General features: G+C 38.9%; 1 protein-coding gene across 2 annotated transcripts in view; it reads right to left on the bottom strand.

Moving 5' to 3' along the window:
- Positions 1-500: 500 nt before the first annotated feature.
- The window catches only part of EDAR (ectodysplasin A receptor), a 55,895-nt gene continuing 35,487 nt past the window's right edge, over positions 501-20,908 (bottom strand). Inside the window, exons 5-11 of one of the 2 annotated variants that reach the window (XM_075122641.1) lie at positions 14,032-14,118; positions 10,678-10,806; positions 10,517-10,582; positions 10,136-10,208; positions 7,723-7,882; positions 4,319-4,379; positions 501-1,088 (exon numbers count right to left, since the gene is read on the bottom strand). In XM_075122641.1, the coding sequence (XP_074978742.1) occupies positions 769-1,088; positions 4,319-4,379; positions 7,723-7,882; positions 10,136-10,208; positions 10,517-10,582; positions 10,678-10,806; positions 14,032-14,118 (896 nt within the window). In that variant the 3' untranslated portion in view covers positions 501-768. The remainder of the gene's footprint in view (positions 1,089-4,318; positions 4,380-7,722; positions 7,883-10,135; positions 10,209-10,516; positions 10,583-10,677; positions 10,807-14,031; positions 14,119-20,908) is intronic. The other variant, XM_048835176.2, reaches the window with a different exon arrangement.

Here is a 20,908-nt window from a genome sequence, read left to right as displayed (position 1 = left end):
AACCAAGAATGCTCTAACACATTACATACAGTCATTTGAAGCACTGGGCTCATGTAGACTCCAGAAGTAACTTTTTTCATACAGTATAATTAGTTAATCTAAGCACTTTTTGATTCAACAAATCTGTAGTATGTATAAGGAATGAAATTGGTTACAATTACATGTGTTAGAGCTGGTAGAAATGTGCATGCCTTATCTGTATTCCATGGTACTGTAGCTAACTGTAGATTTGAAATGATTGAACAGAGCCCCAGGTGATAGAGCTATCCTCAGATACTAATTAAATGGGCTTTCTTCAAAGCCAGACAGGCTATTAGAAGATTGACCTGTACCTGTACTTGTAAACTTTGTGGAAAATGGATATTAGTGTCCACTTACTATCAGTAACTGTTTAACAAAAAGAAAAGGAGGACTTGTGGCACCTTAGAGACTAACCTTAGAGACTAATTGGTTAGTCTCTAAGGTGCCACAAGTACTCCTTTTCGTTTTGCAAATACGGACTAACACGGCTGTTACTCTGAAACCTGTTTAACAAAAGCCATTCTATTCAATTACATATTTCATGTTGAGCTTTTCAGAAGAATTTTTGCCCTTGTTTATTTTGTGGGTGATAAATTCAGTTGCAAATCTTGCCTCACTTTATTCTTTGCGGTGAATGTGAGTAGTGTATGAGAAAACCTCCGATTCTTTTAAGTCTCTGCCCTGTGCTCTTGAAGCATTGCTCTTGGGATCAATGTTCTTGCACATCCTTTGGAAATGATGCTCACATCAGGATGTAACCACTTGTTCAGGTGAAGGCATCACTTGCGCCCACTCCAAAATATCTGCACACAAAGATTCAACAGCATCTAACCGCTCAATTTGCACTAGTTTGGTTAGAAGTTCTGGGATACTGTAACCGGCTGTGCTGATGCGGTCGAAGAGCTGCATGCCATCTGTCATACCACCTATTTCATCCCTTTTTAGTCCAAAGCTCTCAGCAAGGTGGCGCCATGTTTTCACAATAGCTTTTTCTGAGTTGTATGTTGAGCTGAGCATCCTGCTGGTCTTCTCCAGGCAATCAAATGGCAGCTCTGTGGGACTGAGACCTGTGAATTAAAAATTCCTAAGAGTCAGAAGTTCGATATACAGATCTTGATGACTACTAGAAATGTTCCCTTGTTCAGTACTATAATATTATTAGGATAAGCTTTAAATGTTAAATAATAGGTACACCCAAAAAATCATGAGAGTAACACACTTTGCCTGGTACTCGTCTCTTTGGGTTACTGACACATGAGTATTTTGACACAGATAGGCCTAAATGAATAGCCCCAAATGACAGTATCAAATTGGAAAAGTCTTGAAAGAGAGAAAAAACTGAAACAGGAGAGAGGATAAGAGAAGAATGCATGTGTGAATTTGGGTGGGAAATAACTAAGATAAGAACATAGAACATAAGAACGGCCATACTGGGTCAGACCAATGGTCCATCTAGCCCAGTATCCTCTCTTCTGACAGTGGCCAATGCCAGAGGCTTCAGAGGGAATAAACAGCACAGGTAATCATCAAGTGATCCATTCCCTGGTGCCCATTCCCAGATCCCAGCAAACAGAGACTTGGGACACGTCAGAGCATGGTTTTGCATCCCTGCCCATCCAGACTAATAGCCATTGATGGACTTATCCTCCATGAACTTATCCAGTTCTTTTCTGAACTCTGTTACAGTCTTGGCCTTTAGAACATCCTCTGGCAAAGAGTTCCACAGGTTGACTGTGCGTTTTGTGAAGAAATACTTCCTTTTGTTTGTTTTAAACCTGCTGCCTATTAATTTCATTTAGTGACCCCTAGTTCTTGTGTTATGAGAAGGAGTAAATAACACTTCCTTATTTACTTTCTCCACACCAGTCATGATTTTATAGATCTCTGTCATATCCCCCCGAGCCATCTCTTTTCCAAGCTGAAAAATCCCAGTCTTGTTAATCTCTCCCCATATGGATTCTTAACTGAGTTGTGTATTGCCATACTACTTTATCCCTTTCTCAGCTAATCCTGAAGTAGCTGTCCCAGGGAATATATTGTAGATGTATCCCTAGTGAGCACTTCAACAGATGTAGCTAAGCATGTTTAGTGTAATAGTTTCATTTTGGCTTTGCAAACTGGCCAGCAGCCACCAATTTTCTAGTGGTACAAAATTCAGTTATTTAATGGCACAGAGAATACTCTGCTGACAATAATCCTCTCCCACAGATAGCTCAGTGTTTGACTCTCCACTGACTCTGATTCTCTCTGTCTCTATAATTGGAAGGTGGTCTTGCAGGGATGAGATGAGCACAGGTGGTACCATGATGCCTACTGCCTCCATGCATATAAGTTCCTGCAAGAGTTTTATTGTTGAAGTACCTCCATAGGAGATCTTGGTCAATATTAGCACTGATCATGGGGCTGAATGGATGCTCTTTGCTAGACAGTTTCTCCATAATACTAGATGTAGTACAGGAGACAGTATCAGCAACAAATAATTAAACATCAATTTGTGAACACCTAGAAGATAACAAGGTGATAAGTAACAGCATGGATTTGTCAAGAACAAATTGTGTCAAACCAACCTAATAGCTTTTTTAGACAGGGTAACAAGCCTGGTAGATGTGATATACCTTGACAGTAGTAAGGCTTTTGATACTGTCTTGCATGAGCTTCTCATAAACTAGGGAAATGCAGCCTAGATGCAGCTACTATATGGTGGGTGCAGAACTGGTTGGAAAACCGATCCCAGAGAGTAGTTATCAGTGGTTCACAGTCAAGCTAGAGGGGCATATCAAGTGGGGACCCACAGCGATCGGTTCTGGGTCTGGTTCTGTTCAATATCTTCATCAATGATTTAGATAATGACATAGTACACTTATAAAGTTTGCGGACGATACTACGCTGGGAGGAATTGGAAGTGCTTTGCGGGATAGGATTATAATTCAAAATGATCTAGACAAACTGGAGAAATGGTCTGAAGTAAATAGGGTGAACTTCAATAAGGACAAATGCAAAGTACTCCATTTAGGAAGGAACAATCAGTTGCACATATACAAAATGGGAAATGACTGCATAGGAAAGAGTACTGCAGAGAGGGATCTGGGGGTCATAGTGGATCACAAGCTAAATATGAGACAGCAGTGTAACACTACAAAAAAAAAAGAGAACATCATTCTAAGATATATTAGCAGGAGTGTTGTAATCAAGACATGAGAAGTAATTCTTCCGCTCTACTCCGTGCTGACAAGACCTCAGCTGGAATTACGGTGTCCAGTTCTGGGTGCCACATTTCAGGAAAGATGTGGACAAATTGGAGAAAGTCCAGATAAAAACAACAAAAATTATTAAAGATCTAGAAAACCTGACCTATGAGGGAAGATTGAAAAAATTGGATTTGTTTAGTCTGGAGAAGAGAAGCCTGAGGAGGGACATAACAGTTTTCAAGTATATAAATGTTGTTACAAGGAGGAGGGAGAAAAATTATTCTCCTTTACCTCTGAGGCTAGGACAAGAAGCAATGGGCTTAAATTACAGCAAGGGAGGTTTAGATTGGACATCAGGAAAAATTGCCCAACTGTCAGGGTAATTAAGCTCTGGAACTTGGGAGATTGTGGAATCTCCGTCATTCCTGAAAGGTGGTTAGACACACACTTATCAGAAATGGTCTAGTTATTACATAGTCCTGCCATGAGTACAGGGGTCTGGACTTGATGACCTGTCGAGGTCTCTTCCAGTCCTACACTTCTATGATTCTGACTTTTGTATTTACGCTCTTTAATTGATTTGGAGACTGATAGCGTTTTTTCCATTTCAAGTTCAATACCAGTGGTGTGGTGGGACCTGGGATCGCACTGAGCCATAGAACACACAGAAAAAGAGAGAATTAAATAAGATTATGTACTCTTTGATGTAGTGAAATGAATTCATGTCCACTGTGCCTAGGTAACACAAATAATCAAGTGCTAAATCGAATTAAACCCTTAAAAACTGTCCAACTTGGAAACTATTGTTTTCAGGATGTGGTGGCAGAGTGGAGGATTTGAGGGAGCTGGGAGCTGAAATACAAATCTGATCCTTCCCAAATCTTAATTTTAAACTTATCAGAACATATTTTCATCAGTTTGTGTTCATCCAATTTACTTAAAATAAATAACTAATACAAATTATACAATTTATAATTAACCCCAAATTTGGATTTTCTCTTTGTAGACCATTTTTGACAGTTATGAAGACAAAAGGAAATACATTCCACAGCCAATAGTTAAGATCTAATTCTATACAGTCAGTTTGTATGTATTTTGTTCACACTCACCTTCGGCAACACCACATACGTTGGCATATACATCAAGTATCTTTTTCCTTCGACTTTGAATCTAAAGGGAGCAGCAACAAAACGTATTTTAAAGACTAGTACCTCATTATTTCTTCAGTCATGTGAGGAGATAATTACTAGGCAAACAGACGCATCAGACACACAGTGCAACCTCTTGAGGTGCTCTCTAGAGGCTCCTCTTCCAAGACTCTGAACCCACTGCATTAGCACATAAAGCCGCCAAGGATCTCTTCTGAAGATTCATAGAAGAGTAGGATAAGTGTAAATGAGTTAAGAGTAAACATGTTTTTTGGTTTTCACTTTCCAGTGTTGGAGATCTCATTTTCTGTGTCCCAGTGTCATCTAATTTGGATTAATGAACTTTCTGCTTTAAGTGTTTTAGTATTTAATTTCCCTTTATAGACCCTGCCCAAGGGAGCGAGTAAACTAAATACTATAGCTGCATACCCCAAATTGTTAGGTCCACAAAATTGGACCAGCTGTGATGAATAACTTCTCCTAACACGCTGCAAGAGGGTTGTACTTGCAGGAGTTGTTGCTGGTTGGCATTAGGGATAGATTATGCCGATTGGAACATTTTCAATTAAATGTTTTTTTTTTTGCCAAAATATGCTTTTTTGTCAAAGCTGAAGCAAAACCATCTTGATTTAGACAAGAAGGGGGTCTGAGGTCCAGGGCTATCTGATCACTTCTGATGAGAGAGACATGAATTGACCTGACCTTTTCAATCTGAAACCAGATGTTTTAACACAGTTCTATTTTGCAAAAACGTTGAAAAGGTTTTGTTTTTATTCTAGTGCCAAATGAAAACAATTTTAAAACCTTGAAAGCTGTCAGAATACAGAATTGTTGTCTTCCAGCCAGCTCTAGCTAGGAGCAAGCTATTAGAAAATTTCTCTCTATCATGGGACTCAAGCACTTGTTTCACAAACTCACCAGTTGTCACAAATGTTTTTAGAAAACACCCTGAAAAAAGCCTGCTTGAGCTTCTGGGTTTCTGGGACGATCTTGTCTGGTTTGTTTTCACTGGCCTATAAAAGCCCAGGTACATCAATCAGTTGGATTTCCAGGCCTGTGGTTGTGGACCCCCAATTGACTGCTGCTCACTTGACCGGTCATGTAGACACATTAGGTCTGCAGGTGTTTTGAACATAATGAGATGGGAATACAGCTATTAAATGGGGATTTTACATATTCTTGGTGTTATTTATTTCATAATAAAAACTTGCAAGTTTGGGGTTTTCTAAGTGCAGTAACTGTTGTGCATTTGGAGTAGCCACTTTATAAACATGTCAGGAGCTCTCATTGTTTTTCCTAAGGGGTTTTTAGAGTTCCTCTTAAAGCATCTCGGATCCCCCATTTTCTCTCTCCATTGGCAGCCTCCCTTCTGTGCTGATTGTCTCTGGGGCAGAGAGAGACTAACTAACACCTCCCTCCCAAGTCCAGTGAGAGGGATGCCAGAGGCTGTCTTCTTTTCCAAAGGCTGAGGTTGCTGATTCTGTACTGAGCTTAGCCCACAAGCAAGTGGCTACGTTTGTGTTTTGATCTTGGATCCTCTGTGTGGTAACTCATTGCAAAATATTTTTTTTTAAACAGGGAGGAGCAGTCCAGAGTAAGGCAAAGAGTCTGCCAAATCTAGCTTTGAAATTCTCAATATTTTTCTACCTTTCTCTCTAGCTGTCCTTAGCCTCACTCAACACCCACTGAGCTCTATGGTCTGTCTTATAAATACTATTTCATCTGCACCCCCCAAGTACTTTAGTGCTCTTCCAAGGCATGGAACCTGGTTTGGTCCTAAAATGTGAGGCATGGAAGCTGAGTGTCTCATCACAATCTGTATTTCCACCAAAGACCTTGTTTTATATCTGTTAAGAGGGTCTCAAGTCGTCATAACCATCTTTCAGGGGAGAGGTCTGGGATAAGGGATCTATGCTTTAGACAAGATTACAAGCCAAAGAAATACTTCTGAGGATGTATCTACTATATATACAGTCTTCAGAGACTTTTCTTATGACATTGCCTCTTGGTCTGAGAACCTGTGTACCAGACCTCAACCCAACGTGAAGTATAGCGAGACAATGGTGCTTACAGTCCATGATGAGTGTGCATTAGAAATACCTAAGGACAGATAACACAAACTCATACATGTCAAGAGTTCATGATAATTTTCAGCTGTTCATAACTTGCTAAAAGCATCTCCCTTGGGGCTGAAGCTTTCCCTGTCCAGTCTTAGTGGAAAGATGAGCTATTTTGGAAAGTTTTGAGCTAAATCATTTCAGCCAGTTAAACTATGCAAGTGTGGAAAGATATTTTTCAAACTTTTTTTTTTTTTTAAAGATTTTTTTTCAGTCTTGGAAAACCAAAAATGGTTGATATTACAAACTACTATCTTGGCCTGACTGACTTCATTGTGGATGGTATAGTATTTTGAAAGCTATGAAAGTATAAAACATATCCATATGAATATGTGCATTTTCTTTTTAAGTATGCTTTAATGTCAACATGGGTTAGAAAGTTTGGTATGTGCTGAAGCACCTTACACATGTCTTTATATGCCCTTAGCTGCCTTTAAATACACTGTGAGGAAGCCAGCCAGCAGGAAGGAATGTAGGCCACAAGTAGAGAAACCAAACAGTGAGATGGCGCAGGTACAGTTCTTTGGAATATTGGAGCCACCTTCCATGTGACTCTTGTATCTTTGAAAAATAAACAGGAAAACTACGTACAAAAATGAATATTAATGAAACATTAAGGTGTAGAAATGAGCATGTTGTGCTTAAGCACCCAAAAGTCAGGAAATTCAAAAGTTAAGGTTCCCACTATAACACTAGGCTAGCCCCATTGTTCATATACTCATGTTCCTACAGCAACATTAACGCTGCTCTTCTGAACGCTGTACATTTTATGGTATAAATTTTAACAAAAAGTCAATAATACAGCATTAAATAATGCATTTAAACAGAAAAACCAAGACTAAATTTTTCTTTCTTAATTTGCCTGTTTAAATGCATGCCTTGCTGTATTATTGATTTTTTTGGTTCAAATTTATAACCTAAATTGTACAGAGTTCCAGAGAGCAGAGTTAATATTGTTGTAGGAAACCTGCTTTTGAATTTCCTGACTTTTGGGTGCTTAATTTCTCAGCCCTTTACAGTGCATTTTATATGCACACACAGCATTTTTGGCATACTGAAGGAATACTATATGCTGTCTCTACAGAGGAGATTGTCAGACAATTTCTTATTACCATGCAAAACTTTCCTGTAGATTAGTCTGATCAGCATTATAATTCATTGTTTTATTGTGGTGATGATTTATGCATGTGTTTCTTAAAAAAACCTATCAAAATTCGTCTCCATTTTCAGCTTTGAAAAAAGCCTTACCCCAGTTGATTTGTTATTTGTAGAAGATTTGTCCCTGGTGAGATGAACTAAAGATAACAAGCACAGGTCTGGGGTCCCTTGTTTATCGACAGCAGCTTCTTCATCACTGTCCATGCTACGGCTTAGAAGTCGTTCATTCTCAGAAGATGCATCATTTTCACTGAAAAATTAAGGGTAAGGTTATAGGTAAGCAGCCTCTGATAGTGAGTCCAATTCTGTTTTTTCTTCTATCTTAGAGTCAATGGAATAATATTTTTCTTTTAAAAATGTCGCTGCTGCGGGAGCATGTAATTAAAGCTTGACCCTGCTATCGAAGATGTATGTGCAACTGTCTCTATTTAAGTTACACAGTCATGAACACCTGCATGAGAACAAGGAGGAGACCTTATAAAGGATTTAAAAAAAATGTTTCTTTACTTGGGGCCAAATTCTAGCTCTTCCTGACTTTACCTACGTCTACACTTCGAGCTAGGGGTGTGATTCCAAGCTTGCATTCATGTACTTGTGGTAGTTGGATGGCAGCTAGCACGAATATAAAGAGTAGCCTAGCATAGCCCGGTAGTTCAGGCTGCCCATGTTGTTGTGGCTACACTACTCTTTATACTTTTCCCTCATTGACCTAGCAGGACTATGTGTTGGCAAGCTGGGAATCACACCCTTAGCTTTATAGTGTAGACGTAGTCTTTGTAGTGTGGTACAAAGCTCATTGTGTCATCTAGTGGGGCTCCGCAGCCAGGGAGAGCTCAGAGAATCCTAAAGGCAAATGGACCCGTAGCCGATTATTTCATAGAATCATTTAATTGTGTTATGAATTAATCACAGCAATAGATACGTAATCAATGTGTGATGAATAGATGTAGATAGAGTATAGGAATAAGTAGGATAGTATTATAAGGATATAAGGTTGACAAACATTTATGAGAGAACCGTGTGTGTTAGGTATGTAAGCAAAGTGAGGCTGTCATGCAAGCCCTACAAGCTGAGGCTGGTGTGATTTTAGGTTAGCTGCATAAGGCCTTAGGCCTAAAAGAAGGGTTGACATAAGCAGGTGACCCAGGAATAATCCTGTACCAGTAATGTTACAAGATTACTGTAAAGAATGTGACAATGAGTGATGTTTGGGGAAATATGCTGCAATGTACCTGTCAGGACTGCAAGGCACCCAACTGTAACATCACAGAAAATTCTGCAGCAACTGCAGGTTGCCATGGGGCCTTGTTGATGTAAATGCTAATGCAAATATGGGGAACTAAGAGGCTAGCCTTTGAAAAGTGGGGCACCCCAAACTTTAGGGGGTTTGGAAGTCCTGATAAGGAAAAAGGGGTTGGAATTTTCATGCATATGTAGGAGGGTTATGCGTGTGAGTGTAACTCAGCATAAAAGGGGTTCATCAGCATGAACAGGGAGGAAGAATCCATCAAGAGGCCCTCCACAGATGACCACCTACTGAAAGAGCCACCCATCTTGGTGGTACCCTTGGAGATGTGAGTAGGAGAGCATTTATGCTGGATACCTTTTGGTATTGCTATATGTTCATTTATATACCTGTAACTGTGGGACTGATTATCTGTGTAGTAAGGTTTTTAGTACCAGGAAGCTTAAGAACTTGTGAATGCTGTTGTGGTCCCTGCTATCGTTCCTCATGTGCTCTGAGAGCCTCCAGACCAAATGACATTTTTAATGGTGGTTCTCACTCTGCTAATTCTAATATGGTAGCCCTTAGGGAGCACAAAAATTGGACCCAGGTTACTATGGTTTTAAGAGACCATTGGTCATATCAATCCATCAATAATATAAAGGCTACTGACCTGTGTGACTTTGTGCCATCTAGATGCTGAGCAATAAAGTTAGGGACAAAGTGCTTTTTTGGTGTGTGGGGCAGGAAATGTGTTCTCCCGTGCTGGCTGATAGGCAGCAGGGAAAGGATTAATGAAGAGCACGTACCTGAAAACCACATTCCTGGCACACACTACCAAAATGAAGCTGTCAGGAAAGATGACAGAGCCCTGTAGGGCTGAAGAAGGAGATGGGATGATCAGCCTCCCCCCCCCCCGCCCACTAGCATCTGCCATCCTATTTTAGAAATTAGAGATGGAAAATACGTATTAAATCATCTAGTCTTTTCCCTGCTGCTGCAAGATTGTTAGCACATTTTCAACTCCCAGGTCTAGCTTTAAAAAACTCAAGCAATGGGGTTTCTGGCACTTCCTGTGGCAGACTGTTCCTCATTCCATTAGATCGCACCATCAGGAAGCTTTTAGCCTATTTTCCCCTTGTCTTAATTGCATCTCCTTTTTTTCTTGTTGTATTCCCTTGTGCCAGGCTAAATAATTCCTTTGTCTCAAGTATCTGGAAATGGTTATGTTCCTTTTCCACCTTAACCAAGCTAAAATAATGTTTATTTTTCACATACCTTTTAACAGTCTTAGCTGGAGTTGCTGTCAGTTTTTCAAACTCCTCTTTCTCTGAGAAAATCACAACATTTTCTGCAAATCAAAAAATAAAGACATTTAATTGACAGAGAGTTTGCAAATGTGTGTTTTGCCTCACTAGCTTCATCAGCTGGCAGTCTTATTACAAACCTAAATCTCCCTGAATTCTTCTACACTTTTAATTTCTATCACAGGATTAAGTGCAATTTTGGTGGTACAGAAACCTTTTGCATATTCCTTTACTAAATGGAATTGGAGTTTAAACAATTAAAAAGGGGAATTGCACAGGAAGATGGATTAAGGGAGTTTAAGCCCTGTGTTATCTGGTGTGGAGAAAGTGGAAACCATAAAACAGCTCAAACCTTGTATGTCTTTCTTCTCTTCTTGCATATTCGCTTGGACTTCGACTGAATGGCTGGTGCAACAGGCTAGAATATAAAGAATGTAACTTATTACTAGTCATTCTCAGCAGTTGTCTGGAGATAGTATTTTGCAACTGGAATTTCTTATGCCGCACAATTACCTTGACCAGAAGGTTTCGTTTTCACAATGTAAAACATGATGATTAAGACAATGGCAATAGCCATTATGAATATAGTAGACATGGCAATTATAAGAGCAGTAGCCAGATGCCCTTGTCCTGAAAGATCTGCTGGAGACACAAAGAAATAGTTTATTGTAAAGGAGCCATTACTGAAAACAAAAATGTTTATCAGTTTGAGGTCTGCACAAAACTTAATCCCTAGTTCATTTCTTTATTTACTTAAAACTTAATTAATTTATTTGAACTGGAGCTTTGTTGGATGAAACACTGCAGAAGTTAGCTCTTATGCTTCAAAAGCCAACCAATATACAGAATTTTACATAGCAGTGTAGTTTGTTCTACAATAGTTAATAATACTTACAACAAACACTAGATCGTGTAGTCCTGCAGAGATGAAGGAAGCTATAATGTCCTCTAATATTAAAAGAAATTATGTATGAAGAGGAAAATATACTATGCTTTTCCAATTACCTTGTGAAACTTTCAATGTTTCAATAAGAAGAAATATGAGCTACCAAAATTTGACCTCTTTTCATATTTCAGTTTTTTAGAATTATATACACAAACTATTTCATTAAATTTTGTTTATGCTTTACTTATTGTAAAAAGGAAATTTATGAAAATTAAATATGTGGATGAAATTCCTTTGGTAATTTTCTTTTCTGCCACTGTCATTCTGCTCCTGAGAGAATGCGGTTTGTCAATGTTACGAACAGAAGAAAATAGTATGCTGAAATTTATGTCGGCTGGAAATTATAACAGACTTATAGGCCCAGTTTTGCCCATGGTTGCACTCACAGCTGGCTTCAGTGGGGTCTTTGTGTGTGCACATCTGAAGATAGGATTTGGCTTTTTCTCAGACAGAAAATGGTGTTCCTCCGTATCATAACATACGGTATTGCAGTTAATTGTGTGTAACTGTGAACAGCTGCTAGCTCTCAACCCTGAGTGAAAGTTGGACGTTCTCTTAATTGTAAAATCAGTTATTTAGCTTTCCTTTATAGAACAATGAAACAAGTCAGTAAAACAACAAAATGTGTAATTTCTTTTCATAGACCTACACCACCAACACACAAAGAGGGTGTACAGCTGGTAATGTTCCATCAGTGTGAACATGTTTAAAATTCTTCTGTTGGAAGATTTATCAGAAGTGCAGGTGAAAACTCTAATATGTATAGTTTGATTTGTGTTGGTTTGTATGGATTATAAAACCTGTCTGATGCCATTTTTAGAGATGCTTCTCTGGGATGAAACCATTGTTTAAAAATAAATTATACAACTTTGATGTGATGGGGAGCCAAAAAAGGGATCTTAAGACAAGGAAAAATTCAATCATCAGAATAGGAGCTGCTGTTGTCTAGACAGTATATCTTTGGGAGCACCCACAAAGAAGGAATTACAGTAGTAAGATTTGAAAAAGGGAATAATTGATAAATGATTCTAATTGTTTCTTTTTAGAGCAATATACGGAAGAAAGTACAAGGCTGTTCTTGTTATGAAATCTGAGTATAAGGCCATTGACAAATATGTCATTCTAACACCCACTGTCTTTATGCTAAGGAGATAGGCTCAGTAAAATGAACTGTTAGGCTAGGTGCTTAACATAACAACCATCTAAAACCCACTAGCAACCAGCTTTAGTTGGATAATTTTATTAAATAATGTGACATCTGTAACTGGATATCATGTTAGCAGCCTGACAACTGACTGGAAGCATGAGGTAGGTCTGGACAGTGTCTGACCAACAATGAAAATATACATTATAGTTCCTAAAGAATAATACCCAATAGTAACATATACATTCAGAAGAGCATTGGTCCTACCACTAATCCCTCAGGCAAGGCACAGAGAAGCAGGCTGAGGTCTAAACTGACCCATGGCTGACTGCTTTCTTCAGTAGGATTCAAGCCAAAGCAGTAGCTGGCAGCTCAACAACAGACAGTAAGCACATCAGAAGAATACTATGATCAATACTACTGAATGCTGAAAAATGAAACAAAACTGAAAGGGAATTGAATTAGCAGAACTGAATAATGCATAATTCGCATTCACCAGATCATCCTCTGTGGTATGGTACACTCGATAGCCTGATCGGAATTTTCAAATAAGTCAAATTAACGTTTATATCAGAATATAAATAAGTTAATAAAACCAGGATGAAAATTAGGCATCAGCAAAGAATTTTTTAAGAACGAATGTCAAAGAGATTCATTATGCCTCAGATAAATAGTGCCATGAAAAGTAAATCCTCCCTCAGCAGTAAAGTGGGAGTGGGATCCAAAGAGACATGATCTTGCGCTCAAGCCAAAATTTTGTGTGTGTGATATCAGAGAGAAAAACTGAAAGCCAAAGACAGAGTCAATAATGATAATAAATAACTTAAAAGCTGACTTAATATATTTCTCTCAATGTCTGGAGCTCATTCATGAAATAAATTCATCATAGGGGTAACTACATCCGTCCTTACTTCAGAAAGAGCATCTGAATATTTTAACATATAGTCTCCATGCTTCAGAAGGAGTGTTTGATCATGTTGATGTCATTTTGCTTCAAGGGGTTTTTAATGTCCTCAAAAGAGAGGTAAGAAAAGGGAGAAGATCGAGCCACAATCCGCAAAAAAACTGTTATACTTGCTTTTCTAACACAGATTTCGCACATAGCATTGACAGAAGATAAATTTAGAATCAGGTAGGTAACATCAGAGATGAAAATCATAGGCAATAAGCTAGGATCTAAAAAGCCATGTAGAGTTATAGAAAATTATAAATACTTCAAAGAGTGTGGGAATCTGAATTAAAAATGAGACATAAAATGTCTGGAAACGTGGCTTCCAACATCACAAAAACAGACACACAATGGTCAGCTTTGATAATTTTTTATTAGTTGTCCCCCCCCCACACTATGTATACAGTGTTCTTATTTTCATGTATTTTTGAAAAACCAAAAATAATATTGTAGAACTGTTTGTTTAGTCCAAAAAGAGAATGGCCACATAGTTATGTTAAATTATTTTCACATTTCTGGCCAGGCTCTGCTGGGGCATAATAACATTTCCTTGTTGCTAGAAATAATGAGCTAAATTAATTGTCGGCATAAATCAGTACAACTCAGTTGAAGTCCATTTTAAGTCCATCCACTGAAGTAATAGTATTGATTAATCCAGGAATAAGAAATCATTGTAAATTATTATTATTTTTAGTGATTCTTCAAATGTGGGAAAATAGTGCAAAGTAATTTTACAAGAGGTGTTTTCAGTTCAACAGTACATTATACCAGCTGATACTATATTCTGAAGAAATAGCTGCTGAATAAACCTGGGGAAGCTTTTCTTACCTTTGTGTGCATGCTGAAAAGGCGAGAGCGTGTTTGTGCCAGAGGTACTTGGGAAAATGGCTGAAACACCAGAGGTCATGCCAGCACCTGCAATAGTAACAAAATTGCCATAAATTTCCCTGCTTACCTTGTGAAGTTTCAGCCATGTCTTGACCTAGTCGTAGTAAGCAGAGCACTCACTTAGTTTCACTGAATTTCCCATTCATTAAAAAATAATCCACAGAGCCACTTTTATTTTCCGTAATGTCAACAATCTGCAACATTTCTGGCATTTTGAAAAATGTATTTAATATATATTTTTGCATAGGACTTGGGGGAATTTTCAAAGCCCCACTGACTGGTTTATTAATCTGTATAAAGACAAAATGTTTTATGATATACACAGGGTCAGATTTGCTCAATAGGTTCCCCTCGTGTGAACTGGGAGCAGAATATCTGCCAAGAGTGAGTCAAAGTGACGCAAGTTACTCACAACCCCGCTCCATTATGGAGTCTGGAGCTAGCCAGTGCAACCCACAATGCAGGAAGGTCATCTAGGAGATTCATCAAATGAGTGCCTCTCTCAGGCAGCCTCCATCAGTGAGATTTCCATAGAGCCTTGATTAATATTTAAAGCTACATTTTTCCAGTGGAGACTCTAGGGAAGATGATAAACGATACTGCAGAATGCCTTCCTCTTGGTGAAACTGCATAGGGAGTATACATATTTTTTGCAGCCTGGCAGGACAACATGCTTCATATGATCCTGCCAGCTAGAATCCATCATCTAGAAAAAACTATAAATCACCATTGTTATAAGACAAAGCCCTTACATCTATTGTAGAAAACAATTAGCAATGACAGAGAGAGATGGATAGGATAACTTAATAGGTTCTTTTCCCTGCCAGATTTCTATGGTTGATTTCAAAAAACCAATAGTAATTTTTTAAAATTCAGCTGTGATGCAATACAAGTGCTATGTTTTCAGAATGGAAAATCAGGTCAGAAACTGGCGCAAAATACCAATCCTGCAAGCTTCTTTTGACTCTAGGCAAAGACAGAAACAGTGGGAACTAAGCCGGAAGCTAGGAATACTCTGAGTATCTCACTGTAATAAGATTCCAAAACAGGAATTAGAAATTAAGGTTAGAAAAGACCATTCTTATCACTCCTGCAAGAACTTTTAAAGAAGTCTGCAAATGCAAACACTGAAAAGTTTTTGAACTATTCTAAGGTGCAATGTAGTCTTCGTCAAGCAAAATGATAAAAATCACGAATTCTTCACATTTACCTTGTGTAGCAAAAGGCAAGTATTATTGAGTTAATCCTTCTAAGACTAAAAGTACTGTACAGCTAGTCTGTGTTTGTGGGAGCATGGGGATAGTATAATCATCAAAGACCTAGTCTGGCAAATTCACACCACAACTGAAAAATGACTAATGCTATTCTGCTGTTCTGGGAAATGTGGTACGGAATTTCAGGGTCTTGGCCCATCACTTAAGGTTGACAGGAAATTAAGTTGTCTGGTAGGGTATGAAAAATGTCTCATGGCCTATGAAGTAGAGAAATATACATGATCTTTAAATAAACAAAAATGTTTTTTAGAAAATGCAAAAATATTACCCAATATAAAATGTGACTGTGTGTTTGGAATGATAAACACATACTCTTAACTTGGCACACAGAATACAGTGTAGATGACTTAAAAAGATTTTTTTCCTATAACAATGGCAAAACACCTTCCAAACCTCATTTGTTGGCATGGAAGGAAATAAATATTATTTATTACACTTTCCTTTTTTAAATTGAAACAGCATTTATTTCTATAGAATTTTAAATATATTGGTATGTTAACTCAGGCACTTTCAGTGCTATGTAGATAAAATAATTACATCTGTTTAATCTTTAAAATGTGTATATTGGAAGACAGCCCTTAGTTTGCAGAAGACTTAGCAACCGGACTGATGACTAAGAACCCCGTTCTGTTCATGGGATTCTTGTGAATTACGATGACTAAATAATAGAACCAAGTCCAATAGTCCTTAATCAGTCCTTACTTAGGCAAAACTTTCATTGACTCAGTTTCCCATTTGTTTAAATAAGAGTTTTGCCTGAAAAAGGACTTTAGGGTTTGACTCATAGAAGTTACAGATGGAAAAGACCCACTAGGTCACCTAGAGAATCATAGAATCATAGAATATAAGGGTTGGAAGGGACCCCAGAAGGTCATCTAGTCCAACCCCCTGCTCGAAGCAGGACCAATTCCCAGTTAAATCATCCCAGCCAGGGCTTTGTCAAGCCTGACCTTAAAAACCTCTAAGGAAGGAGATTCTACCACCTCCCTAGGTAACGCATTCCAGTGTTTCACCACCCTCTTAGTGAAAAAGTTTTTCCTAATATCCAATCTAAACCTCCCCCACTGCAGCTTGAGACCATTACTCCTCGTTCTGTCATCTGCTACCATTGAGAACAGTCTAGAGCCATCCTCTTTGGAACCCCCTTTCAGGTAGTTGAAAGCAGCTATCAAATCCCCCCTCATTCTTCTCTTCTGCAGGCTAAACAATCCCAGCTCCTTCAGCCTCTCCTCATAAGTCATGTGTTCCAGACCCCTAATCATTTTTGTTGCCCTTCGCTGGACTCTCTCCAATTTCTCCACATCCTTCTTGTAGTGTGGGGCCCAAAACTGGACACAGTACTCCAGATGAGGCCTCACCAATGTCGAATAGAGGGGAACGATCACGTCCCTCGATCTGCTCGCTGAGAGAGACAAGCTTACACAGAGTTCTTCTTCAAGGTTGTCTCTCTCATCAACAGACATTGGTCCAATAAAAGATATTACCTCACCCACCTTGTCTGTCTGATGTCCTGGGACCGACACAGCTACAACAACACTGCATAGTAGGTGACCTAATCTATCTGCCTACCAGTGCAGGATTGGTCCCTTTATGTTGTAGTGCTCTATCAAATCTATCTAAATATCTCAGATGTGGCTCTTTTACCATGTTTCTTGAAAAACTATATTCCATAGTACGAAATAGCTCCCAAAAAGGAAGTCTTTATTTGCTATTTAGTCTATTTTTTTCTTTAATTCCCCCCTCCCCTAAATTTCTAAAGCTGCAGAATGAGCACCCATTTCTACTTTGACCTCTGGTCACTTCTCTGTGACAGATCTGGTCTAAAGAGAAGTTAGGTATAAGCCATTAAAACACCCTTTGCTGTTAGACCATTCAAAATATAAAAATGAAATTAGTTTCTATATGAAATCGAGATTAAGGATAAATAATCCCTGAATTTCTCTACCATTGTGCTAGTTCTTTGCACAGAACTGAATGTTACCTTCTGTGATCTTTATCTATTTATTTCTTCATCACAGTTTGATAGTGGGGTACTTAAATCAATGTTCAGCCTATGGAATGGGCTGAAAACAATTGTGATGCCATACAATTCTTCCAGGCTGCAACAAGTCAAAAATAGGTTTCAGAGGAACAGCCGTGTTAGTCTGTATTCGCAAAAAGAAAAGGAGTACTTGTGGCACCTTAGAGACTAACCAATTTATTTGAGCATGAGCTTTCGTGAGCTACAGCTCACTTCATCAGATGTTTACCGTGGAAACTGCAGCAGACTTTATATACACACAGAGAATATGAAACAATACCTCCTCCCACCCCACTGTCCTGCTGGTAATAGCTTATCTAAAGTGATCAACAGGTGGGCCATTTCCAGCACAAATCCAGGTTTTCTCACCCTCCACCCCCCCACACAAATTCACTCTCCTGCTGGTGCTAGCCCATCCAAAGTGACAACTCTTTACATAGTCAAGTCGGGCTATTTCCTGCATAGATCCAGGTTATCTCACATCCCCCCCACCCCCATACACACACAAACTCACTCTCCTGCTGGTAATAGCTCATCTAAACTGACCACTCTCCAGGTTTAAATCCAAGTTAAACCAGAACATCTGGGGGGGGGGGGGTAGGAAAAAACAAGAGGAAACAGGCTACCTTGCATAATGACTTAGCCACTCCCAGTCTCTATTTAAGCCTAAATTAATAGTATCCAATTTGCAAATGAATTCCAATTCAGCAGTTTCTCGCTGGAGTCTGGATTTGAAGATTTTTTGTTTTAAGATAGCGACCTTCATGTCTGTGATTGCGTGACCGGAGGTATTGTTTCATATTCTCTGTGTGTATATAAAGTCTGCTGCAGTTTCCACGGTAAACATCTGATGAAGTGAGCTGTAGCTCACGAAAGCTCATGCTCAAATAAATTGGTTAGTCTCTAAGGTGCCACAAGTACTCCTTTTCTTTCTTCAAGTCAAAAATAGCTATTCTTACCCTGAAGTTCAAGTAACACAGGCAAATAATATGCTGCTTTGTCTGCTTTTAGATAATCCAACAAGTTCTAGCTCGTCCCTCTTTTTTTAGTTGAGTTCAAGCATGTATTAATTCAACTGTTTCTGTTTTGCTTGATCAGGCTTTCAGCCACTCTTATATTGTTAACAGTTTGTCATTCCTCCATGAACAGGAGGAACAGTCAGGGTGTAGAACACGATTGCCCAAATATAGGACCAAGAGATGCTATTAGAGAGAGCAATTTCTGTACTTCACACCATTACTTTCTTACTTCAAACTGAGAGATAGATACCCTACCCTGTTCTACAGCAGCATGTCAAGGAGTCTTCCATTCTCGGAGTCTGTTCTCAGGCTCAAAGTTCAGTACATGTAGGATCAGAATGATTGAACAAGAATTTTCCTATGATTACCTAGGAATGGGATCGATTGGGTTTTTTTGTAGTAAATGTCATCACGAACTCCACTCTGATGCTACAACAGAGTTGTCTTTCAAATATACTTATGTAAGTGTTAGTAATCACACCCATTTTAAGCCTGATATCAAATTTAATAATTTGGCAGATTTTATTATGAGCTAAGATTTTACTTTGGATGTGGTTTTGAAGAATATGCCAAATAATGCACCTGCATTGAAAGGTGAAGTGAAAACTGCCAGGTTTTGAAGGTCTTTTGTTAAATATGCTGCCAGCTTTTGTCAGCTTTCGATGGATAAAAGGGGGGGGGGGGAACCCTTATTAGCTTTCACTCTTTTCCCACCCAACAATACATCAAGACTATGAAAGTCTAGTTTGTATCCACAGACCACATTCCTAACGCTGGTTCCAATGCAGATGATGTCACTTACATTATCTCTCAAGATTTAGACATCGTTCAGGCAGAGAAATTCTAAGTGCACGCATATGGAAATCACTCTATTCTGGCCATATTGTAGGGCAGTGTACTTTACATTCTTAGGCACCCGTGTGTAATACCATTGGAATGTAACAAAGACACCCGCTAGCAGTGCTATATCATTAAGGGTTTGTCAGCTTTTCCATTATAAACCTTGTTATTTAGGAAGATTATAATTTGGCCATCAAAGTTTTCTCTGGACTCAGACTCTGCCTTCAGCCTTATTTTTCAAAAATGTTTTAAAAATAATTTTGATTGTTTTAAGAGAATAATTGCATTTGTTTTCACATTTGAATGTGCTTTTGTAACTCAAAAGCAGCTTTCACTTTTAAATCACTGTGTAGCCAGTCATTTGTCCATAATGCAGATTAGGTGCTGTGTATTAAAGTAACTTTTTTGCTGTCTTTCCTTTTAAAGAACAGTTCTTCTGTGCGCAGCAGGACTATTACAATTATTTGTACTTAGCAAGCCCAATTCACAATAGAGAACACTACTGCACTCGTTGGGTGGCAGGCACAGGGGGGAGGTTTGTGGACATGTTGCCCAGATAATACATATGGCTTTTCATAAAAGCTGGTGCAATGCGATGTACAAATGGAAAAACACATTTATTATTATTTTTCTTTGTTTAGTGAAGCGGTGGATACTGAAATGAACCGTATTAGGAGGAATATCCTGCATGGACTTTAAAAGTTATTACATGTAGTTGAACTGAATACAGTCTGGTTTTGGAAGTCCTCATGGATGTGCAGATTGAAAAGAAAAAAAGTTGGGCAATATTTAAAATGTATAATAAGGCACATTCTGAATATCGCCCTTAAAACACAAACTCGGATGAACGTGAATAAAACATCAATGCCAGTGACCAGTCTTGAAGTTGTGGGTTTATCTGTTTGTTTTCCTTCTCCCACCTCCCTTTCCTTCACTCCCCTTTCTGTGTTCTGCCTCTTTTATTCCCTCCCCATCTAATTCCTTCTTTTCCTGTATCTAGTGACCATCTCCATCAAATTCTCTCCTTTTCTCTGTGTCTCTCTCTCTCCTCATTGCTTTTTCTCAGATCTCCACACTATCCATTCATGCCATATATTTCTTCCTCCAGTTTTCTGTCTCCCTATTTGTTATCCTCTGCCTCCCTATTCCTACCTGCTTTTCTCCTACCTGTTGCCCTAATATTTTCTCCTGCTACTTCACTTTCCTTTCCTAAGTTCCACTCACCTGCTCTTCCCTTTTCATCATCATCTTGTCTCCCCTCCCTTCCAAAGATTTCCCCTTGTAATGCTAACCAAAATCTATGCCTCTAGAGGCCAGTCAAGAGGATCCATGCAATGTATGGGCTGGGCATGGCGGTACTCAGCAGCAAAGATCAGATGACCCCTTTTCTCCTCAGTGCAGCTATTTGGAGTGGTGGTGAGAGAATGGCAGCTCCTCCTTCTGCTGGCCAGTCCCAGGGGGCCCTACTACTGGGATAGAAGTGTCAGCAGCAGCAAAGCTGGCAGGACACCATGCTGGTGTGTAACTTCTTAGGTGTTCTTGAAGCACACTGCTCTAGGTGAACACCAACTAGGTTGTCACAGCTTTTTCACAGTATACTTCATACACAGTGTAAAAATATGTGCCTTTACAGTACCTGGCAGTGTCACAGCAACTCTGTAAAT

This window comes from Caretta caretta, chromosome 1, assembly GCF_965140235.1.
Source record: "Caretta caretta isolate rCarCar2 chromosome 1, rCarCar1.hap1, whole genome shotgun sequence".
Taxonomy (NCBI): domain Eukaryota; kingdom Metazoa; phylum Chordata; order Testudines; family Cheloniidae; genus Caretta; species Caretta caretta.
The sequence above is the reverse complement of the archived record's forward strand: the minus strand, read 5'-3'. Positions and strand labels throughout refer to the sequence as shown.